Source organism: Hippopotamus amphibius, chromosome X (genome assembly GCF_030028045.1).
Source record: "Hippopotamus amphibius kiboko isolate mHipAmp2 chromosome X, mHipAmp2.hap2, whole genome shotgun sequence".
Classification (NCBI taxonomy): domain Eukaryota; kingdom Metazoa; phylum Chordata; class Mammalia; order Artiodactyla; family Hippopotamidae; genus Hippopotamus; species Hippopotamus amphibius.
In genome coordinates this window covers 118,162,310-118,187,616 of record NC_080203.1, presented here as the reverse complement: position 1 = coordinate 118,187,616, position 25,307 = coordinate 118,162,310, and the positions used below count along the sequence as shown (strand labels likewise).

At 42.3% G+C, this 25,307-nt stretch overlaps 1 protein-coding gene and 1 non-coding gene across 2 annotated transcripts in view; both read right to left on the bottom strand.

Moving 5' to 3' along the window:
• The window catches only part of SMPX (small muscle protein X-linked), a 50,378-nt gene extending 30,775 nt beyond the window's left edge, over positions 1–19,603 (bottom strand). Inside the window, exons 1-3 of the mRNA XM_057719401.1 lie at positions 19,396–19,603; positions 15,693–15,749; positions 4,098–4,184 (exon numbers count right to left, since the gene is read on the bottom strand). Of these exons, the coding sequence (XP_057575384.1) occupies positions 4,098–4,184; positions 15,693–15,731 (126 nt within the window). The 5' untranslated portion in view covers positions 15,732–15,749; positions 19,396–19,603. The remainder of the gene's footprint in view (positions 1–4,097; positions 4,185–15,692; positions 15,750–19,395) is intronic.
• On the bottom strand, positions 7,157–7,229 carry TRNAR-CCU (transfer RNA arginine (anticodon CCU)). Its single transcript has one exon. It is a non-coding gene; the product is annotated as a tRNA-Arg (tRNA).
• Positions 19,604–25,307: the final 5,704 nt, after the last annotated feature.

The window sequence follows — 25,307 nt, the reverse complement described above, 5'->3', positions numbered from 1 at the left end:
TTTCCCTGGGTCAATGTACAGAACCATAGGCTCAGCTTCCTTTCATCACAGGCGCACATTCATCGTTTATAAATACAGATTTAGAAGTAATAGTTAAAACTGGTAAACATCCACTTGGAGGACAAGGTATTCCAAAATGTTCTTTGTTAGGCTTTTGGAAAGAAATTTTAAACAAGGCCATAAAGTGCTCTTTTTAAAAATATATATATGTAGTGGTGAAAGGAAAAATGTTTCCTCACTTATAAATGTTCCCATGGTTGTTAGGTGGGCTAGATCTTAATAAACAAGCATGAAGGAGAAAAATGTTTCCAATTCCTTCTGTTAAGTTCCCGGGTGAGTCACAGTCACTATCTTTCTAATATCAAAATGTGCTGTATTGGCACAATTAACACATAAAGCCAATGTGTGCAGTTATGTGTCTGTGTGCAAAGATTCACTGTACAAACATACAAAAGGATGAAAATATTTAATATTAGACACTGTCCTTTAAATTTATTAAAACCTCAATGCACTGTGTTTTTTATTTATCAAGGTGAAACTTTTAGCACTTGATTTGGTAAGGTCACATATAGTGGGAAATTATAAGTGGGTATATTTAAGAAGTAGGTTTTAAGATATTTACTCAGGAGAGGGGTTAGTGGTGGTACATGTTCTTAACTGAATATTCTCTCATCTTTTAAAAAATAAGGTGAGTCAGATTCCATTTTTTTCCTATGAATGTGTTATCATAAGAATTATAATACATTAAGGCATGATCAGGCAGGGTCCAGATGGCCCCATTTGGCTAAGTATGCTCTCTTTTCTTTTTTAAGTAGATATTTGAATTGAGAAGGGACATGGAAGACATTCTTCGGTTTTGAATAAAGAAAGCTTGAGAGAAGGCTTATCAGGCCCTCCCTCCCCTCCCCCGCCCCCGGCCATTCCCAGTTTCAGGAATGGCTGTTGTCAAAGGGAAATGTCCCCCTTGGGAGTGAGCGAGTATTTGTAAAATTTGGCAAAATGGTGAACCATTTTCCAGCTATCTCACCTTCATCTCCCTCTTTACTACCAAATGCCCTATCGAGTTTTCCCCTAAACTCTCTTCTGTGTGACACAACGGCCTGATGTGCACGTTATGCTCAAGCACTAAAGACTTAATAACAGCAAACACCCTGCTAGCTCCGCTAAGTTACACCTACTAACTCACTTAATCCTCACATAAATCCCCAATGCATTACCATTATTATCCCTATTTTACAGTTGAGGAAACTGAGGCACAAGGCAGGGGGGAGGGGTAAGAAACTTGCCCACCACCTCACAGCTAGGAAGTACCAAGACCAGACTTAAATAGTGTATTTGCATCTTGTAAAGGGACCAGGTGGAGAGAGAAATAATTACCAGAAAATCCCAGTGTGCTATTTTGTGGCTTAATGATGGAATTTCAGTCAAAAGAGAGACTTGGGAGGCAGAGTAGAGGCTTGTCAATACACTTCAAATCACTTTAGTCAAGCAGCTGCCTTGTCTTATGCAAAAGACCAGCCCTGCTTCTTAGGATTTGGTTGTAAGGCCTCTGTGTCGGGCACAGGCCAAACTTGAGCAGATGGAGGGCGTTCTCCAGGTCTGTGAACAGAGCAAGGGCTTACAGAGACCATAGGTGGGTGGGAGACCCAGCCAGTGCTCACAGGCCTTGTCAGATGGCCTGTCCTGGCTTCCTGCTAGGGTCCTTCTTCTTCTTCCCATCTGAGATGGTGGCAGGATTGAGATGGGGGAGGTCCTGGCTGTGATAGAGGTGGCCTGTTCTGTTCAGGGGTAGTGTGTTATGCCCTCAACTTTAGACAGTGATTATCTTAATGCAAAGCTACGCAATGAATCTCAAATCTAAGAAAGTAAGCAATTCCAAGTTTTATACAGGATAATAATAGAAAAGCGGGGCTGTATAGGTTATTTGAATTCAGATTCCACTTCCCCATTCAAACTATGCGACAAAAGGTAGCTGGGGCCTTGTAGCCAAGCTAAGCTGCCTAACTGCTCCCCTTGCAATATTGTTTCCTTGAGAAACTTACTCCAAGGCCCAGTGCAGAACTTGAGTCATTAGATCCCACCCTTCTGTAAGACCCCACAGTCCTGAGAGTTCCTTTCTGCTCTCAGAATAAGGGAATACCACCTGTTGCCACCCTCCCGACCTGCGAGCCCCACGAGAAAGGTGTAGCTCAATTCAAGAAACACTCCTGGGGTCTCTGGATCCCTGTGGATACCTCGCTCCCTCCATCCTGCAAAGAATGTTGGTTGGCCGTTTCTTTATGTGGTTGGTCATACAGTAAGTTTTCAAAACCCAGGCTGTATCAGTTGTTAGTTATTTTAGAATGTGCTGGAACCATCAGACTGGGGACAAGGCAAGAGTAAGAGCAGAATGCTTTCCCAACCCCCTAACTGGGACGCTTGTGTGGAGGAAAGTGCCAGTTGTAGAGAAGAAGCGAGGGCCATCTCTACCACAGAGGAAGATGAGATGCAAAACAACAGTCACATCAGTCAATTTAGTGAGAAAAGAGAGTCAAGCTACCTTCCAACTGATTGCCAGACGCAGTGACAGACACAGCTTATGAGGAAGCACAGGAAGAAAACCTAATTGGAGATGAATGGAGGTGTAGAAAGAATGTCTTTCTGCCCTCCCTTCTACCTCCCTGTGCCTTTTTTCTTACAACATGCAAAATAATAGGCCCAGGAGTCCCTCATAAAAATTGGATAATCCGATCAATCCATAAACAGTCATTTACTGAATACCTGCTAGGTTATGCCATGTCTGTTATATCACTGACTCTTTCCTCACAGAGACCCTCTGAAGAATGGACAGGATCGTATTTTGCAGACAGAGACTCAAATACTTGATCCAAGTCCCAGAGGGAGAGCCCATGATCATGAGCTAACTGGGTGGCTAAGTTAGCAGCAGTGGAACTTGAAATTATGCACCATAAGAGCAGAGTAGGGCCAGGTCTTTTCAACTTGTTTGTTCAGAATTTGTTTTTCATCAAGGGTGACTTAGTGACTGAAATTCCAGAACTTGGCGATGTCACTCAAATACTCTATCTCCTCCTTTCAAAAATTATCTTTCTATTTATAGGAGGCTGGAACCACTCACTTATGACCACATCAGGAATTATTTATGAGAAAAAAAGGTTAGGTGCAGGACAACCAAAGTTTTATTAGGAAATTTTGAAATGCCAATAGGTGTTCTTTTGGAGCAAATACCAAAAAGGTTACATACAAAAGTTTAAAAAGCCTTTTCACCTTTTAAAAAAGATAAAATTCAGTTTGCAGTGCCCTGTGGCTTTATTTATTGCTCCAAGACCTTAACTTTTTTTTCAGAATCGGACCTTCCAGGTTTCATCAGAAAAGTCACAATTGAGGAAAAAAATATACCCATTTGGGCAGGGAACTATTCTCTATTTATTACACCCATGATGTATTTTAGCCCCCATTTTAGAAGACTGGGTATTTGAATTTAGAGGAAAGGAAAAGAATTGGAGGGAGGGAAAAATACAGGAATTGATAGACTCCCTGGCAAGTTCCTCTTTTCAGAGTAAATACCCAGAGATTGGGACTTTTTGTTTGACCCCACAAGTAATTTAACATGCTTATTACCTGCGTTCACACTGAGGTTCATCACTCATCAGAAGCTGTACTACATACATACTGTTCAATCGAATAAAAGCTTCAGGGTGAAAACTTAGAAAGCTGCTGACTGTTGCTGAACCAAGAGCATCTCAGAGGTCCCCCCTCCCCCTACACACACACACACACACACACACACACACACACACACACACACACACGAAGACACATGCAGTCAATGAATAAACTAGATGCGAAACTCAACATCTTCAAGTACCTGCGCCAGGCACTTAGATTCGGTTGAAGGGAAGTGAGGGGCAGTGTGTTTCAGGGCTGATTGAGGAAGACAGCCAAAGAAATGCATGTACTACATGATGACTCCTTGACCCACATCCATCTGTGCCCTCCTTGTCCTGGAAAGCTGGCCCTCGCCTTGCCTCTGCCCCCCTCTAGTCAGGATGTTGGAAGAGAAAGACAGTGCTGAGCTCTGCCAGCTCAGTTTTCCTCACCTCCTCCATTTCCGGAGTACATTCTTTTCTTCTGGGGGGTTGCCCAGCTCCTGGCCGAAAGGCTCCCATTGGGATATTGATATTTGCCTAGAAGACAAAACAGGAAAGATTTAGCCTAAGTAAGAAATTGCAATGACATTCTGAGATGGTAATCATTGTGAAGCAAAACAAACCTGAAAAGTGTATCTTTAAAGCTTCTTACCTCAAGAAAATTGCTATAATAGCAGTACAAAAATATGCAAAGGGAAATTTGACTTCCATTTATTCCAGATTTCTGGTACTCATCCTTAGATCTGTGCAGTGATTTCACAAATCCCTATTGGCTGGAATAATTGGAAGACAGGTTGTTCTGGCTGTTGCCCTCCTGTGGTGCTTAATATTTTCCACTCTCTGGGATGAGGAAGGAACACATAATGATAAGAAAGGAGGCAACAGCATTCTCAGAAACCATCCCACACCTTAGCCCTCCTTCAGCTTCCTTCAGATTTACCATGGGAAGGGGGCAAGCACACCTCCAAAACCACCTCCTCCTTCCCATAATGTCCTACTAGCTATTCTAGCACTCTGGTCTCCGTAACTGACACTCTTCTACCTTCTCCCCGACACACCACTGTGTGGGTCAGTGTGTAAGGAGAGTGCTGAAAAGTCAAGTTCATTGGTATCACAGTTCATAGATTCTTGTCCTTTATTATGATAACATACTAATTTCCATCTACAGTAAACATTAAATACCTTCTAGAAAACATGAAATATGCTAAACATTAAATTATATAAGGAAAATACGACATAGTAATTCAAACTTGGGAAAGAGAATATGTAAATTTGAATTTTGTCCATATTTCATCTGTTATCAAAAGGCAAGAATGTTTAATGCAGACCAAAAACATCATCATCCACGAGTATCACTCACATAAAACAAGCATTAAAACTTTTTTTAAAGGCAGAATGTACTTTTTTTCCATTTGAGATAAAGTGTTGCCTTATGATATGTGAGCTTGAAAAGTTGAAAATTGCACTTTGATGTTATGAATGAAAATGATGCCTGAGCAAAGGGAGCAAAATATTTTGTTACCTTGTGACTCAGTTTGGATAATTTTGGTACCACACCAAACAAAATCATTAGGAAGTGTGGTATTTGGAACTGCCTGATATGAGCTCTATTGCCAAGGGAATGTTTTAACTCAAGACACAGGAAGTATCCAGTGTCCATGTTCATGCAAATGGCAGATCTGTGTTCTGCTCTGGAGAACAGGAAGTGACTTTTTCCATACAGGGCTTTAAAACTTTCTTCCCTACTAGAATAATGCTGATCCCACAGAAGGGAAACAGATCCAAAGTGTTTGTGGTGGGTATCAAGAGAGGTACATCACCATTCCTAGGACCAACAAGCCAAGAAGTATTGGGGGTCACTATGTATCATACATGCTAAAACATAAGTGCAGCACAATTTTAGAGGGAAGCATTTTGGAAAAACTAAGGCTGAGCCTTCTATGCTGTTCCTCTGCTTAATGGAAATATCAGGTGGCCTATGGTGGGAGGAGGAGGGGGCATAAGACAAGGGAGAAAATATCTCTTATATGGTGGCAAATATGGTAGCATACTTCATGATTCCAAGATGCACCTCTTCTAATATCTCTGGAATCAGAGTGTCTTACAGCCAATGGTATCTTAAATTTTTAATGGGCACATTTGTTTTATTTCTAAGCAGTTCATAAAATACCAGTATTTTACAATTGACAGTCTTAGATTGGATGAAATATCATTAGGGTCCTGAAATGAGATCAAAACAATGTAAATAAGGCTCACTGAAGATGATGTATATTGAACTAACAACTATTTCCATTACTACAGTTTGGATGAAAGAAGGAAAAAGTTGATATAGTGACTATCTGGAAGAAAGTTTACTGACTAAAAGTTTAATTAGATCCCCACTACCCTGACTCATCTATTAAGCATCTACAGAGGGCATCTTCCTAATGAGAAGTTCAAGTTAACATATTGTTTTTGAAAGATATGATTGCTAAACTAACCCATTTAGTCAAGTGAGTATGCTCTGTGGTAGGTTGTAGTTTTCAGTAATGGAACATGTAAAAATCACCCAGGGTAGTGTATTCAGTAAAGCATATGCTATGGAAATACCACCTTTTCTTGCACAGAGATTGATTTTAGCAGTGCATGTAGCCTCTCCACATGGTACATGGGCAGCTTATGGTAGTGAAAACAGCCCAGTGCTAGGAGTGGCTATAGATTCTCTGTACTTGAAAAAGTGACAACTGATCTGGGTCTCATCTTCCCCATTCGTTTAATATGAATGTTAGGCTTCATTAATGGTTTTCAAACCTCTTGGCCATGGAACCCTTCTTTTAAGTAAAGTATTGTGGGAATATCTAAAATGCAAACTAGGTGGAGATGGAGCTGCTCTGGCCAAGGTGGTAAGGAGCCCAGACTCCATCTGCTTCCCCCCGAGCCCTGGGCCATGAGCAGTTCCAAGGAACTTGGGGGCCCAATCTGACAACCATTGAAAGAGATCATCCCTAAGTGAATGAGTATTGATGTGCATTTAAAATGGTTCACTCTGCCCACTGTTAAGATGTCTGTAATTTACTTTAAACTGCTTTAGCATGGACAGTGTGCTATTTTATACGCACAGATTGGTTTAAACTACAACTCTAGGGAACTCTGTTGCTTTAATTAGGAGTTCATCCTCCTGGGGTGGTTAGGTGGTAAAATATCACTAAGACCACATTCCCCAGATTGCTACTCCAAGTGTTTTCTGTTAACTTCGTCTCCACCAATACCCGAGGCTTTAATGTTTGCATAAATGGCAAAAATACGTGAAGTAACGGAATGAGTATTAGAAATGGCTTCTCTTGATGAAGTTGGAGGAGGTTAAGATATGTAGCGTGGTTAAAATATTTTATTTTTTTAAAATATTTGTTTTTTTATTTATTTGGCTGCACCGGGTCTTAGTTGCAGATGCGGGATCTTCATTGCCGCGTGTGGGATCTTCGTTGCAGTGTGCAGGATCTGTTTTTCTTGTTGCAGCATGAGGGATCTAGTTCCCTGACCAGGGATCGAACCTGGGCCCCCTGCATTAGGAGCGCAGAGTCTTAACTGCTGGACCACCAGGGAAGTCCTGTTAAAATATTTTAGAGACAATTCCCACACTGATGAACAGAGTGTAAGAATCTGATGCCTATAGCTTGCATCTTTAGAGACAGAGCTCAGAGAAGTGATCCCTAAATGGGCCTGTCTCCAGCCATTGATAAAGAGGATTTCCAGCTGGCTGCTGCCAACTGGGAGCAATGGAATCCCCACCTGCCTCCAGTGAACCTTTTATGCAAACTGGCAGTCAGAGCATTTAAAGGGACAAAAGCTGAGGCTTCATCGAGCTTACAGACAGACTGTATGGATGGTTTCTGCTTGTTTGCTAACAAATGCGTGTTTAACAAAGTGGCAGAGTTGGGTAGGGACTAAGTTTCATCTTAACCTGGTGGTGAGGTTGTGGAACAGTAACTACCCCTCCCCACATCCACCACAAACTACCTTATCTACCCCAAAACCCCAACATTCAGCCTAGGTTGTCATAACACCTTCATCCTCACAACAAACTTCTGAGGTGCAGACTATCATCTTCATTTTACTACTCATAAAGAAACTGAGCCTCAAAGAGGCTAGGTGATTTGCTCAAAGTCACACAAACAGTTTGAGGAAAAGCCAGGATTCCAAATCCAAGCTGCCTGACCTTAGGGCAGACTTTTTCACTCTTTCAAACCCTTCTCCAAAGAGCTCTTTTCACTTGACCAAAGTTAGCTCTAACCACTAACAATCTCTAAACCAGCTCTAAAATCATAGACTTACACCTTGAGAATGGCCTTGGAAAAGGGGCACACAAAATGGATATTTCTGGAGTAGGTGTCAAAGAAAAGCCACATTGAAAAATGAGGCATTAACTCACTGGCCTGCTGCTTTTTCATCTTTAAGGCATCACTCAAGAAACCAGGAACGTAAATGGGTTTTTTGACAGCAAATATTGACAGGATCCAAAGCAGCCTATGAACAGGTCAAGTATCCAATCATTAATGTACACCTTAAGGGAGTGTCGGAGGAGTGCTTTGTAAATGATTAGAGACGATTCATTAATATAATTGTAGGGTGGTGATATTTGAGTGACAAATTATAGACTAAATTAGAGCCATAAGAAAAATTCCTTATAACTTAAATTTCATAGAAATGTGTAGACCTATAGCTCTTTTTTTTGTTCCATCAGCCAGAGAATTGGTGTCACGTTCTTGTCTCTTTCACTGACTTGCTCTGGTAGAACACAAACAAAATACTTTCTCAATGACTCTATTTTTCTATCTGCAAATTGAGCATGGTATTCACTACTCAAAATGGGTTTGGAATATGAACTGTTTTTATGAAAGAATAAGCAAACAGAAATCTATGACCTGAGTTGATATAAGGCTGGATTTTCTTCTCTATATAGATTCTGTATAAGTGTAAAGGAATTGGGCTTTTGTTTTTTCCTTTTGTAACACATTCCCTTGCTTCTTTTCCCTCCTTGAGATTTATTCATCTTAGATATTTTTAAATATGCCCCTGACACAGCAGACCCAGTGCATCACTTTCCCAAGCTATACATAATTTGTTACATCCTCAAAGTTGGGAATGGAAAAAATCTACTAGATCATCTTTTGCCAGAACAGGATACAGTTCCCTGATAATAGACCTATCTGATGTGAAATGAATACTACACTTGATCTCACCAGGTGAAGAAAAGCAGAAAGAATTCCCTGTAAGTTAATTCCACTAGTCCCTTAATTATTTGTATTGTTCTCCTGTTTGGCTCCAGGCTTTGAGCCCAAGAATTCTGGAAACAATATTCCCTCCACAGCCATTCCTGTGTGACTTACAATGGAACGACATCTTTCCCCAGTGGGTTGGATTCTGATAGCTGCTAGCCACTGGGTACTGACAATCCCACTCCACTTTGCTTTCCAGAGCCATTGTTTTCTTATCTCCTCCTCCCTTTTGGTCCCCACTCCATCTCTCCTTTGAGTGCTCAGGTTTTTGGAGTTTCTTCCCATTGCATATTTGTTTCAGATGACTCCCCACGGGTTCTATCTTTAGTTTTCAAAGGTCTCCAGCAGCTCCTGCCAAAATCTATAGCCTCCCCCATGCCTTTCTCCCAGCGGAGAGTACAGAGGAACCTCTATAGGGTTGCATTTTGCAGTATTTCTTTCTGCATTTTCCTATTCTTACAGTCTTAGTCCTTCTCTGAATGGAGCAGGATATGGCGTTTTGAGATTTCTAGCATCTTCACAGGAGATGTTCAGAAAGAGGTGTGTTTTCCCAATAGCTAATTTAAAAATAAGATTTCTTATTTGATATATTAGCCTAAATTAGGAAGACAGACAGATATACCCCCCCCCACACACACACCAACTAAAATATATCCAGCCCATTTTAAAATAAAACTTTGTATCACTAGAATGCATAGCTTCTTTGTCTTTAGGGATTCTTGAAATGTGAAATAGATTCAGAACACAAAAAACTTTCCCACTCAACACAATTTTGAGAAACTCCCACTCAGCCACTGTTCTTCACCCATGATGTTTCCTACTGAAAGATTTTTTTCCCCTGTGTTCTCAACACTTTCTGTTCTCTTCAATAATTTGCTGAATGACTCAACTGTAGTCTTGTCATCCAGGGGAAAGCAGATTTCAAGAATGTACTGTACAGCTATTAAGATAATGTGTACAATTGGTTGGAGGCAGGTTATATTTCTGAAGTACTTGTGAATGTCAACCTCAAATAATGACATCCTTTAGTCAGTACACAACTGCTTGCCTCATGTCACCAATATGGAGCCCTGGGCAGAGCAGCAAAGATCACCGCAGCTGGAGGTAGCTCTAGAGTCAAACTGCTGCATTTCAAGTTCTGGCTACACTTCAACAAAACCAGCATTGGAAATCATAAACAATGTATTACAGTGCTTTACCTAAGAAAGAAACAGTAGATCCAAGGTCAAAGGAAAAACATGTAGCAAATGAAAGTTCATTTTTTATCTTTTAAATTTAAATAAAAGTAAAGGAAGGAATGTATCATCATTATTATTTTTAGCTTTAATAAATGTATTTGATTAACTGACCGACTGTGGGTGGTTGATAGTCTATTCCTTTGTACCAAGGATTGTCATATATATGAAATCTTTTTAATTTTAAAAAATATTTCTTTATTTGGTTGCACTGGGTCTTAGTTGAGGCAGGCAGGCTCCTTAGTTGCGGCATTCAAACTCCCAGTTGCAGCATACATGTGGGATCTAGTTTCCTGATCAGGGATCGAAACCAGGCCCCCTGCGTTGGGAGTGCAGAGTCTTAACTACCACTCCACCAGAGAGTCCCTACCTGAAATCTTTTTTAAACTGGAAATCCTAGATGGGATTAGAGTCCCTAACACCTGTCTGTAAACATTTTTGTTGGGCTGTTTTCTCCTTCCACAGAGTCCTTATGCCCTGGGCAATGGAGAGTGGAAGAGCAATGGTAATGGGTAGGGAAGGGAAAGAAGTACTAAAACTCAGGGCATCAAGATATTCAGTTCTACACGTGGATTGGGTGACAATGGAAACTCCCCATGGTAAGAAGCCACATGCTAACTAATGATGCAAGGCTCATATAATCATTCCTCTAAAATGTATGATAAAGGAGTCAGGTTTAGTTTCACAAGCAGCTTGATTAAGTCAATTAAGCAGAGAGTTGGGATTCAGTGACCATGGTCATTTGTATTTTGAGATCGTGTTTGTCACTGAGTCACTTTACTTTGTACTTTTCACTCCCAGCCAACTTACATTTAAGACGACTTTAATCAGTGTAAGCTACTAGCTACTTCTGTTGAAATGCTGACACCCTTTCTGAATGTCAGTTGAGGGCTTTAAAAGGGAGGACCGAGCATTCATAAAATTATAATTGTCCCTCAAGTATCCTTGGTACTTATGTTACCCTTTAGGTGGTCTGTGTCGGGGTGGGCATGGTAAATAATGAGAATAGCCACTGTTGCAGAGTTGCAGAGTGGTTCCAAACATGCGCTTTGGGATCAGGCAACTTGGGTTCAGTTCCTGATGCTCCTACTCACATGCTGTGTGATCCTGGGTGAGTTCTTTTGCTTCTCCAAGCATTTCTTTATAATCCTTAGAAATCCCATTGCCCTGTGCCAAGTACATAGTAAACCCTGAAGAAACTGTGACTATTATTATCGTCCTAATAATAAACCTTAGAAGTTATTCCCAAGAAGTTCATAGGCTATTAGAAGCTGGACAGAGGCCCACAGGTCATATAATGCAACATCCCTCCCTACCCTTTGCAACTCATGAGGACCAAGGGGGCGAAGTCACAGAGCAGAGCTATGACGAGGGCACAGGACTCTTTTCTGTTCAACCATGAAACTCTCATGGGAAAGGACAAATAATACTCAGCTTACTTTGATCAGTGGTGGAGAGAAAGGGCCAGTGACGACCCAGAGAACATTGGCTCTGAGTGGGCTGAGGCCCCGGGGAAGCATATGGCAGTTGCCAAAAGGGGTGTGTTTAGGAAGAAGGGGAAGGACAGGCAGGTGCTGCCAGTGGTCAGTGTGACTTGGTCTCATTAGACTTACGGAACAGATCGTTGATGGGATTAGATTTCCTGGCAGCTCTAGCTTTCTCCACCACCTGTCATGTCAAATTCTTTCATCTGAGGGGATCAGACCCACTGTGCCTGGTGTGCTGATGTTACCTTGGTTGCAACTCCATTCCCATCAACAGTGGGGTTTAACAAGCAGCCTACAGAGTACAGAACTGGGGGCAGCAAACTACGGCCCATGGGCCAAATCCAACCTGCCACCTGTTTTTGTAAATAAACTTTCATTGGCACACAGCCACAGCCATTCGTTTGTATATTGCCTATGGCCGCTTTTGTGCTGTAACAGTAGAGTTGAGTAGTGCAACAGAGGCCCAATGATCTGTAAATCTTAAAGTATTTATTACTATCTGGTCCTTTACAGAAAAGGTGGGCCAACATCTGGTCTAGGGCCATATCAGCTGCTTAAGTGACAAAGGCCCTCTCCAGGCTATGGAAGGATCAGCTGATCCCTTCAGGATATTTTTATGGCCCTGGCATAAATGAGATTTCATTCATACAACTGAAAAGAAATGCAGACTTAAGATAGAATCCCCTTACAATTCAAAGGCCATTTCTTCTTCAATGTGGATGTGAAAGACAGCTGTCCATCTCCTCTAAGGCTGGGTCTGATTCTGGCCTCCCTCTTATTCTGGGGCAGGGAGGGGATGGAAGCAGCTGAAGAGAAAACAAGGCCATTCCATACATTACTTGGATAATTAGAAGAGCATTCTCTTAAGGGCTTTGTGTGCTATACACCAGGCACTTGCCATACATTATTTTGTGTATTCATTATAACAATCCTGTTAAGTAGTATGATTGTCCTCATCTTACAGAAGGGTGAACTAAGGTCACATAGTGAGTGAGTGGCCAGGTAGAGATTTGTAACCATTTGGCTCCATGTTGTCTGGTGCACGTAGGTGCAGTAATTAAACTACCTGTACCTGATTGTTAGAAGTATGGTTGACAGAGGCTTAAATTTGCTCAATCCAGACAAAATAGAGATCTAAGTCATTACTTCTAGACGTTTGTACTGCAAAATAGTATCCTACAAGAGATTCATTTATAAAGGTCCAATATGTTTAGAAAACATTGCATACATCACTGCCTTCTTGGAAATATACAAAGCCATTAGCAAGTTATGGATTCTGAGAAATCTTGCAGGAAGGATCCTATTCAACTTTGCTTAATGTAGTGTTTCCAAACACTTTATCATGGAACCCTTTAATTAACAACATCCCATAAAACTACTATTCCAAGAGTTGCACTTTGGGAACTGTTGAACCACATGGTTACGATTCGATGATGATGATTGATGATGATGGCTAATATTTATTGAGCAATTACAATGCGCCAGGAACTGGCCTAGGCATTTACATTCATTGATTTATTTAACCCTCACAGCAACCCTATAAGCTCATATGTTAATTCCCCCACTTGACAGATGAGGAAGCTGAGGCACAAAGAGGGTAAAACAACTTGCCCAACGTCACAGAGCTAGTAAGTCCTGGATACCATGAGCTCCTCAAACTCAGGGATCAGGTTTCAATTCATCTTTGCATGGCCAACACTTGGTATGGTGCCTAGAACAAAGTATGCACCCAGAATACGACAGTTGAACTGAATTGGAGATGAGATCCTAATAAAAACAAATGACTAGGGTGTGTTGAATAGAACATTTAAGATCTTCAATATTTCTACAAAGAGGGCACTCCCTCATCAGTTGGGGTTTCTATTTGTTCCACACAAGACCATACCCTAGATAATGTTCCTACTATAAAGCATTTTGTATAGTATAACCATTTTCATATTTTATTTAATAGACCCTACTTTAGGTTAATGCAGAGATGACAGGAAAATATCAGATAGTGCAGATCTTATTTAGCCACAAGAAATAATATTTCATTTGAAGATGCATTAAATTAGGCTTTCTGTCTGGCATAAAATATATTGAAAGAGGCAATACCACATCCATAAGGAAGCACTGTATTGCCTTTGTTGGTAGAGTAGATGGATTTTTTTTAATGCAGTATAATAACAGCTATTGAGAACAGTCAATAGCAGCTTTTTAAATATTACAGGCCTAAAAATATATCAAGGTCAAAATTAGTAGATAAAAATACTGGTGCAGGGAGGGTGGGGGGGAGTCGAGGGAGGGAGGGAATACGGGGATATGTGTATAAATACAGATCATTGAACTTGGTGTACCTCAAAAAAATAATAAATAAATAAATAAAATGAAAAAAAATACTGGTGAATTTTCAGTGTAGATTTGAGGCAGGCCAGGAAGCACTAAGGAAGAAAAAGTCAACACACTTTCAGCTATGACAGGAAGAGAAAAAAAGGCAGCCTGAGAAACTATGTTTTTGTGTCCTGCAAAATAAAAAGGAAATTTTATGTTTAGCACTCCAAGAGCTTCAAATGCAGTGATTAAATGGCATTATTTTTCATCACTTTAACATAGAGCATTCCTGAATGATAATTATTATAACAGTTTGACCCTTAATGAGGGCTTACTGTGCTGTTTTAAGCATCTTATATGTGTAGCCCTAGGAGGAGAGTAGTGTCCCCATTTTATAGATGTGGAAACAGAGGCAGGGAGGTAAAGTAGATAAAGTAGTTTTCCCATGATCCCACACCAGTACAAAATGGATTAAGGATTCAAACTCCAGTAATCTGGCTTCATAGCCCATGCCACTAACAGCTATACACAGTGGCTAAAAGAGAAGGTTCAAAGGCTCAAGGATGCCCACAGGTCTGGGAGGCAAAAAGAATTCCACTATCAATGTCAGGGTACATCAGAGACTCCCTAGGTGGGAGGGCACCAGAGGGCCAAACATGGCAATGCAGAGTTGAATCTTTGTCAGCAGGCCCTTCCTTGGTGATTTGTTCTCTGACACGTTTCCAGAGGTTGTTATACATCTTGCCACTTAAGAACCCCATCCATTTAAGGCTATGCATTAATCATGACAGGGAAAGATACGTCCCTCCACGCACTCCCACCACTGGTGTGTGCCAGGATTCCTCACCCCGCAATCTGACCACATGCATGTTCCTTCAAAATACAATCAGTGGCTTAATGAACAGGTGTATGTGTGATGGTGCATCAGACCCTAGTTATTCAGAAACTGCCATATGCTCTGCAGTGTTCAGGGAAGTCCAGGAAAAAAAAAGTTTAAAAGTTCCTTTAGAGAAAGTACAGATGGCTCCATCTTGATGGAAAGAAAAGACGGAATTTTACAATAAAGCATTGTGCCCACTGTCATAGTATGGGAGCCACTTGAGAGTTAAACACCGAGCTCTTAAGAGAAATAACAAATTTAGTACTGAGTCAAAACAAACACTAACAGTTTTCTCCGTAATTGTAGTTATGTTCCCAAGTGCCTGCTTCCCTCTCCCCTGATTGTGAGTAACATTTAAGTCAGATGAAACAACCAAAGAATTTGTTTGCTGGGAGGGTATGAGGAGACATAATAGCATACAGACTTTAAAAGAGAAACAGCCAAGCCTTGGGAAGAACACTTGACAAGAAAAGGATGTTATTTAAAGAGAGATGTATTCTAAACAGATGAGTCAACAAACTCAACTGGATATAAAAATGGAAATCGAATTTTTAAATTCCTATCTATGAGCACATCAAAAACTTACACATCAAAAAGCATATCAAAAAACATACACACTGCGTTTGTGTAGAAGACCATTTAATTCTCATTCATAAACTTTGACTCCCTTACAATTCAGCACAATTACACAAAAATAGCTTCTCCCTTCTCAGTTGTGCATGACCAGCCTCATAGCCTTCCTTAATTGTACCTTACACCAGTCTTTCTTTTCTTTTTGAAGTTAATCATCAGTTGGGGTGAACAATCACAAAAGGTCTGAGTTATTAAGCAAATAGGCTGGAAGTCGCTGATGTTAAAACACAAATATGTCGACTTACCTGGATGGCTCTGACATTGGAAACTGGCTGTTTCGACATATTGACGCGGTCTTATCCCTAAAAAAGAACAAGTAAGAAACTGTTAGAGGTGGCAGCATTCAGATTCTCAGTCGTGATAAATTTGAATTTAACTCACGATTCAACTGGGCAGTCACCCCTTTCACTGGCCATATATTCTTTCAGTCTCAGTTTCTCGTTACTTAGAGACTCTCCTTCATAATGCCTCAGGGAGAGGGAACACTAGAGCACTGGATAAATCATTCAGAAGGAGAAATGCTGAGATGCCTCGCCCCTGATGCTCCTGATAGGCAATCAGAAACTTGAAAGGCGCTACCATCTCCTTCCCTGCCCTCCTGCCCCCCTGCCAAGCATGGCAAAGCAAAGAGGTTGTGGGAATAAAACACCTTTGTTTGGGGCCTCGGAAGCTTTCCGCTTGAAACTGAACTTTTGATCTGAACCGAGTTGTTGCCAGGGCCGCATGACAGTCCATCGGGACCGCCTCCCCTCCGTCAAACACCCAAAGAGAAATGGCCTGTACCATGTTCCTACTACTGCGGTGCTCCCTGCTCGCTGGGCACGTGTCTGTTCTGCCCAGAGACCTGGGGGACATGGGCCATGTCTCTCTGCTTTGTGCATCCAGAGCCTGGGCTCTGTAAACCAGGCAGCTGGCAGGCAAGCCTCACCTGTGTCTCCTTCTCTTTTAACGAAACAGTCTCAGAAGGCAAATAGGACTTACGGGACCATGTCAGATCCACAAGATGTAGCAGTGCTTCCCTCCCAAAGGACCTTTGCTTTCTTTCAGTTCATGAGACCTGACTTAGAGCCCAATGACTAGTGGCCGTGGTTTATTGGGGCTCAGGGAGCAGGGAACAGCCCAGCTCTGTACAAGTGTGGTTATAGCTTAGTCTATTAAATGTCAACAGGATGGAATGAAAAAGTTTGAAATTCAGTGAATTAAAAACATGCTGCTTTTTAAACCCAAGCTATAAACTGTGTTGACTAGAGTTTCCTCAATTGACTGGTGTAAGTGTGTGGGCTAACTGGTGAGTAAATGAACACAGAGAGCCGTGTTGGCATTTGCCACAAGTCCGGGGTCACCTGGACTATGTCAGTCAACATTTCTAGGCCCATTTCCTCTTCCCTAAATTTTACCTCCTTCATAGGTTGTGGTAAGAATCAAAATGACATAAGGTTCCTGAAAATGCCTTGTGAACTATATAAAGCGTGATTCAAATATTTATTATTTTGTTGCCATTGCCCTTAGCTGGATACTTTTTAGTTCTATACTGGTCTACAGCTTTAAGTATAGAGTAAGAATTGCTGTGGTGATGCCCCACAACACTTCAGAGATAAAAGATCTGAGAACTCTGAAAAATGTACTCTTTTTTGAGATCTTCAAAGTCTTAGGCTCTATTACATGAAGTTAAACAATTACATAATTTTTTAAAAATCTCTACAATTAGTATATCCAACTGTATAGTCTTTGGAGTCACATACCTGAGAACAATGGGATTTTTTTTTTAAGTTTCAGCTGAATGTTTTGGTAATATACAGATACAGCCTCCGTGCATAAGGGTCTAGGTAGAATTATTTTCAATGTGGTTAAAAATTAAAAAGCAATAAGTTGAACAATCAGGAATGTATTTTGCTCTATGATGTGTTTCAAATAGGTTGCTGTCTCTCCTGCAGTGTCAAAGAGTCAATGAAGTATTTTTAATTTTTGGACCTAGGACACACAGCTCAATTTCAAAAGGAAAAGCTTGGTAGTTTAACTTTTAATGTTTCTATTCCTCACAAGCTATTAGAAGTCATGCAAGGTAATAATTCTCACAGGACTTTAAATATCTCATCATATAGCATTCTCTGTACATGTACAATTAAAGTTTAATATCACTTGGGAACTTTTAAAAATTTATTGTACGTTGATTTGAAACCTGGGGATTATAAATTTCTTTGTTATTACAATAGCAAGTTGAAATGTGAAAAAAAATCAGGCAATGAATGATTGTGTTTATACTGCATTGATTTTTTTTTTTTAATTAGGCTGATTTTGTTTTTTCACTAAACTCCTAGATTGCTTTGTATTTTGTGGACCTCTCAGCCTAACGGATGGAAATTCCATGGGCCTTGTATAGTTTTGATATAATCTCATTTGCATACAAATTCCTTCTTAACATATATGTCAGTCTGTGAGAGAGACATCTCTAGAAAGTTGGTCAGATCCCAGCTCTTGTTCCTTGCAAACAGGCTAGTTAACGTTTGCGTAAATCAGTTCTGCGGCCGTTCCCACTGTCCTCATTATTCTCAGAGAAATCAGGGCAAAGCACACTGATGAATAAAAATAGACAGTGTTCCCTGGCTCTTTCCTTGGCCCTGCATTCACCTCCATTAGGGATGCAGCGTAAAGAATGCACTTTCCTTCTGTATCTGCATGCCTCATCCTGGGACCAAAAAAGAAAGCTATGCCTTAGATGCACAACTCCACTCACACCCGGGCCACAGCTTTCCATCCAAAGAGGTACTCTTTAAAGGACTCTATTACTGTGTCTCCCAGATCTGGCTACCAATTGGAAAACACGGGAAGTTTGACCAGGTGTATATTGACTTTTACAAAGCCCATACAATGATGGAAATGCTTGCCGGCTTAGCACAATTGAGTTTCCCTGGCACTTCTGCAAGTCAGTGGGGATCTTTAATGGTCTGTATGCTGAGTCATGTACAATATACCTCTGCTGGTATTTGATTGGACAGCATCTAATATCTGACTTCTAAATAAGACTCTTTCACTTGCTAAAAATTTGTCAACATTAATATCGCTAATTTAATAAGAAGGGATTCAGAGGAAAATAAATCAATATATGGAGAGAGGGGGCTTTGTTTGTTCTTTTTAAAGGTCAATTAAGTGGCTACAGCTCAGTCTCACAGGGAATTATCTTCTATCCTGCAGCTAAAAATAATTCCCGAGAAGGGTGTAGAAAGATGTTCAGCTGTCCGAACTAACTCTTTATTCAACTCTGCTTGAGCTATGTCGAGAGGGAAGAGGCACTCAGCACTGGTGCCCACATGGAGAGAGACAGAGCTGCTGCCCTCTCCTCTGCTGGGTATGGGGAACACTGTGATCGAAGTGGGGCTTTCAAAACAATGGGTCTGGAATATTAATGGATCTATAGGTTGATAGAATTTCATCACTGAGGTCAAGCCTGGTGTTTAGGGAGAGGAGAAAAGCGTTTTAAACTTGTACTTTGTTAACAGCTCTGGCAATAATTTGCATTTAGGTAAACCAAAGAACTAGCATTATAGCTTTTCTCTGCCCCCAATTCTCCTGATTATTTTTAGACTTACAGCCCGAATCAGTCTGCAGCTGACCCACTGTAACCCTGGCCATAAGAATCAAAATGACCTAATGTTCAGGGTCACAGTCATCATATCTGGGTTGTGGAAATTTTCTTAATGTCCCTATCAATGAAAACTACTTACAATTCAGTATTCTTTCAACCTCCCTCCCCCTCCCACCCCCCGCAAACAATTTATAAAACAGAAGCAGCAGCATCACCAATGAACAGTGAATTTACAAGAAAGCTACACCTGGTTACAAGCTACACTGGTTACAAGCCTACAAAGTTATAAGGAGCCACTTCAGGTTAGGTAGCAAGGAAATTTCCTTCAGAAAGCCCAGTTGCCCGAGCTGGGTCGTCCTGCTTACCTGCTTTATGTGTTTCTTTCCTGCCTGAGGAAGGTCCCAGGCAGCCACGTGCAAGAATACAAGGCTCCTCAGTGAGTGGAAGGGACACCCGGTGTCCTCTGAGCTGCGATCTCAGTTCCGATGCTTTTCATGTGGCTGAAATAGCTCAAGTGCTCCGTGCCTCACCCGGTATTGAGAGCTGCTCTTGGCTCGGGGCTGGAGGGAACTCAGTTTAAGGATAAGTGTTAAAGAGAATTCCTGTCATAGCTCACAGTTGTTCTTCCTAAATATAGAGTTTGATACAAGCCATACGCTGCCTCCAAAAGGCTTGACCGTGCTGAAAGCGGGGCTCAGATGTCAGCCGGAAGGTGGCTCCGGAATCTTACTGCCCTCCTAATCTTCCAGAAGATGCTGGCTGCGTTTTCTCACTGATTATGAGGGGGCACAGGAAAGTTTGAAAAGTAGGAAAAGTTTCTATCTTTAGCTTTATTACCCAGAGGCCAGAAGACCCGGAGCGTTCAATAGAAATTGGAGCGAGGCGGCATGGCACCGAGGGGCACAGACACCAAACAGTGTTTGAGTCCTCACTTGCTCACTGAGGAGCTGAGAAAGTTACTTCATAATCAGCAGACAGTCAGATTATGATTAACTACAAGACACAGTCCTTTTTGTAAGTCAAAAATGGTCACAGGTCGGCCGACTCATGTAGTTCCAGGACCCAGAGTCCTTGTTCTCTCTGCTCTCCCGCCTCTACTCGTGGCAATGACTTTGGCCCTATAACACATGAGGCAACAGAACCAAACAAAGAGAGAATATCTATTTTAAGTATGACAAGGGCCAGAACCAGGTATGAGGCAAAACACTTTTTAAAGAGAACACTGCCAAATCCTAAAGCACATGCTCATTTTTAACGCTACTTTTAGTTTTGTTTTGTTTTGTTTTGATTTTTACTTCTTTAGTCTCTAAAATTACCTTTACGTAGAACTTCCCTTCAGTAGAAGGATTAAATAGAGTGGACTCACTTATAATTCATTCAGTGGATGAAAGTGACGGATGTCTGAGTCCCTCACAGCACGGTCAGCTGCTGACCTATTCACCATCTACTACCAGTCCTCTCGTTTCGTGAGGCAAAGAAACCCTGATCTGTACGAGTCCCTAAAGTCAGATATCTGTTCCCTCCAGCTCAGTGCATTCCAAACACTTGATTTCAGGTCGGTAAAGACAAAACCAACTTTCCAGTAACTTAGGAGGTCAGCAGATAATTGTGCATTATCTCAGTTTGGGGCTCACCATTAAGTTCTGTTCATGTGCTGTTTAAAAGAATCGTGTTTTCAAAATTCAGTTTAGATGTCGTGCTTTGAGGTCATATGGCACCAAAAAAGAGTTCTTTATACACTGGGGAAGAGATCAGGGTAGGCACCTTAGTATTTCCCTAGATGTTTGGCAGCTTCTCTGTGTTCAGAGCCCTTCACCTGACAGCAGGTGGCGTCACCCCATGGACAAATGACTACAATGAGCCAGTTTTGACCCCTTGTCCTGCAGTCAGCCCATAAATTTTGCCACAACCCTTTTGCCCCCACTGACCCCTCAGTAGCTACTGGCGTTGTATATGCTAAGGAAAGCGTTCCTGGCAGCAGTGCCTTGTACACAAGGCTGGCCCAGCATGGACATGACTGCCTCTACGGGAAGAACTGAGGTGAGCTGCATAATAGGGACTTCTTTAGTCACAAGTGACAGAAGCACGAAGTGAACTAGTTTAAGCCATGAGGAGGTGTGGCAGACACTGTTGATGTCTTTCTCAATATTGCTCTGCCCACGTGAGTGCTGCAGCTGTAGACAGTCCTCAGTACACTGTCGGCTTCACACCTCAAAAGCCTGAATTGCTCCACTTCTCTGCATTGGGGCTCTCTCTGTCTCCAAGGCAGGTTGCCTGGGTGTGCTGCAGGCGTGACCCAGAAGTCCCAGGGAGCAGACACCCCTAGGGACAAACCTCAGCCAATGGGGATGCAAGTTGGTGATAAACGCCCCACCTCCCCATCCTCTGGTGGAATGATGGTGAGATGTGGTCTAGTTTCCAGAGTTCCCCAACAAGACTGAGCCCCAGTTGCCCACAGCAGGAAACAGACCAGGGACTGAACCCGTGTCCCCTGCATTGGCAGGCAGATTCTTAACCACTGCGCCAGCAGGGAAGCACTTTGGAAGGTTTTAAGAAGCGGAGTTTCCTGGTCTGAGCTTTGATGAGCTCACTATCACTGCCATGTGGAAAACGGACTGTAATAGAATAAGCAGGGAAGAGGGTAGAACATTTAAAAGGTTAGAAATGATGGTGACATGCACAAAGGTGTTGGCACTGGCGATAAAGACAAAAAGAGAGGTTCAAAGTGTTATTTTAGTAATAGAGTCAAACGGCTCCTTGCTAACAGACTAGATGCGGGAGGATGGAGAAGAGGAATGGAGGCTGTCTCTTAAGTTTCAGACTTGGATCATGAGGCACGAAGGAACGTGGTCACTGGGCGAGGAGTGAAGGTAGCAGTGACAGTGATGAGATCTACATCTAAAGCGCTCGACACAGGGCCTGGCACATAGCGAGCTCTTAAGTTGGGGCATGAAGAACTGAAAGCCACTGCTGACTCAGAGAGAAGAGTTTCAATGGATTGAGGGGGCTGCTTCAAAAACCAGGTCACTGCAGGTTGTGGCGTGAAGGGTTGCGGCAGCCAGTGGACCCATCTCTCCTAGAGCCTTGAGGAAAAGTAGAGAAAAGGGATAGTGTCTAGGTTTGGAGATTGCCAATATGGAGAGGACTTTTTTGGCTATATCTTATTTCAGTCTGAACAATATTTAAACATGCTTAGAAGCCAAGGTGCAGAAGTTGATAAAGGTCAAGAGGAGGTCATTGACAAGTAAGGTCCATAGAAAGGATTGAAATCCTGCCTCTAGAAGTGGGAACAAATGTTTTTCCTGCTGAGGAGGAGCTAAGGTGGAAGGCTGATGCTGAAAAGTTTATGAGGCTCTGTGGGGTTGGAGGAATGGGGAGAACGGAGGCCGCCTGATGGCGAGCCTCAACTTTCTAAGGGTCTTGGAGGAAGAAACCAGGTGTAGTGAACAAAGAGCTGGAAGTACTGCCCAGCGTTGTGGAGGGTCCAGTTGAGGTTGGAAACCCCACCGCCTCAGAGGCAGCTATTGCATCAACAGGGTGACCGCTTTGTGGGATTGTTGGTTCTAAAGAACACATATCTTCAGTTGGGTTCCCCCAGAAGCAGATCTTGAAATCAGCATTTGTGTACAATTGATTAAGAAAGTATTTCCAGAAAAACTGGGAAACAGAGGAGTGATCTCAATTCCCACAGAAGATCTCAACTTCCACAGAAGAACGCATCTTCTGTCTGATCCTGCAGGGAGCATCTGGAGTATAACTTATGCCATAAAGGTTTGTCCCAACCCAGGCAAAGGAGTGGGGCTGTCATATTCCTGTACCCATCCGTCATTGGAGAAGAGCTGCCCAGGCAAACAAATTCCCAGAGACTCTGGCTCTCTCTACCAGCTAGAAAGGCATGCTCCAGAAACCCTAGGGCAAACCTCCAAAACAGAGCTAAGGTGTTGGAAGTAAATGCCCACTGAAGCCAGGAGCAGGCAACAAACTGGGAAAGGGGACCTGAAGGGATCTAGGCTGAGCTTGGTTTTTCTGCCCCAACACAGCAGTCCGTTATGGCACATAGGCCTCAGCAGAGTTGTTCTAAACTATTGCCAATACATTGGCATCTTGTTTCTAAAAAGCCTAATTTATTTGGAACAATCTTACAAAGTTATATGATTGCAGTGTTGAACACTTCTGTTTCTTATTAGTCATTTTCTAATGAGCATTGAAATGGACTATTTTTGCAGGGTTTTGGCAGCTTACAAAAGTATTTAGAGTTACGTTTTCCTGCATTGTCATATGAAACCTCTATAAGCTGGCTCTTTTTCAAAAATGAGGTAACTCTAGTCCCTTTGGTGACACATGGTAGATGGGGGAGAGTCCTCCTCCAGGGTCTGAAGCAGAAACAGTAGCCACCTGGCATATGAACCAGCGATCTGGAATGTTACAGAAAGATCACTGTGGCCTGTGTGCCCTTGAACAAAATTTTTACCCAGCTAGAATTTTATGCAAGGTCAAGATCTGTAAAACCAAGAATTACAATGTCATCTCCTTTCCCTCCTGCTCTGCACAGTTTTTGTTTTTTAACAAGAACTAGAAACATAAATGAGACAATAAATTTGTAAACATTTGGATCCTCCTAGAGGGAAAGAAAGACTAAAACCCTAACTGAAAGCAGGTCATAGAGGCAATGCTGTGAGTTCAGCCAATGTCTCCTTTTCCTGGCACACAGGACACTGTAATTTCCAGGCTTACTCACAGTTGCATTTGGGGTCACGTGACTGAGTTCTGGCCAATAGGATGTGGACCCAATTACTGTAAGCCAGTGCTACTCAAAGTGTGGCCCATGCACCAGTGCCCATTTGCAAATTATGTTTTACCAGCTTGCAATGAGCTAATACAGAAATTTAAAAGTAAGCAATTAGAGAATTTTATAGCAATTTGACATTGCCTCTGCATCCAAACAGCATTTCCTTTTTCTAGTAATTCATTTTTGTTGCATTTTAATAAAGGTATTGGTCCATGATGGATTAAATTTTTAAAAAAACCTGGTCCTCGGACTTCCCTGGAAGTCCAGTGGTTAAGACTCTGCGCTTCCACTGCAGGGGGCACAGGTTCGATCCCTAGTCGGGAAACTAAGACACTACATGCCACGCAGCATGGCCAAAACAACAACAACAACAACAAAAACCTGGTCCTCAGATAGTTTGAGAAGCACTGCTGTAAGCCATTCCCAGCCTGACCCTGAAAAACATCCTGTGCAATCCAGTTCTTTCTTCCCCGTTTGTAACAACCTTAGAAGCCACTGGTCCTAGATGTCATAGCTATAAGATGAAAAAGGATCATTGGACTCACATCAGACTCTGACATGAGTGAGAAATAAATATTTACTAAGTAAAGCTACAGAAATTTGGGCTTGTTACTGACACATAACCTAGGATTATTTGATTTATATAACGAACTATTGCCCTCCTTCTGGGAGTTGCACCAGCTGGGGCTGAGGACCCGCTTCCAAGATAGCTGCTTCAGTCTCACGTCTGATGCCCTTTGGCAGGGATGGCTGGAAGGCTGGTTCAGTTGGGACTGTCAACCAGAATGCCCACACGTGGCCTCTCCAGGACGGTAGTGTCAGGGTAGTTGGCTTCTTACATGGAAGTTAAGGGTTCCAATAGCAAGTAATCCAGGAAAAAGAACAGAAGCTGCATGGCTACCTTTCTCCCCAGGCTCTGCGCTCTGCCACGTTGTTCTCTCTGACCCGCTCTCCCAAGGTCTCTTTGTCATCGTCTCTGTCTGTGGCTCTGTCTGTACCTGTCTCTCTTTCTCGCTCTTTATCTGTCTCTCTCTGCGTCTGTCTCTGTCTCCCCTTCTCCCACCCTGTGACTCCTCCTTCCAATGTATTGGTCCCCCCACCCCCCATTATGTTCTCCCTCCACTGTGGCAGCCCATCCCAGGGCCCTTTGTTCCTGCATTAAAAAGTTTGGGGCGGCAGCTCTCATTCCTGGGACGAACATGCTCATTTGCTGAGTCTCTCTCACCCCATTTCCTCTTGCACAGGTGGGAAACTGAGGCCCTCCTCACTCAGCAGGGCCAGGACTAAACTTAAGTTTGGGCTTTGTAAAGGAGAAGACTGGTTTTTCAAAAAGGTGAACCTGGCTGAGGAAAAGGAATTTTCCATCATGTCTATGAATTGGCAGCGTGGTTGGGAGCCATAGCCCTGGGAAGTTATTGAGCCTGGTTTGCCTCCTGTATGCATCTATTTCCCTCAAGGACCACACAGGGGGTGGGGCTGAGGAGAGAA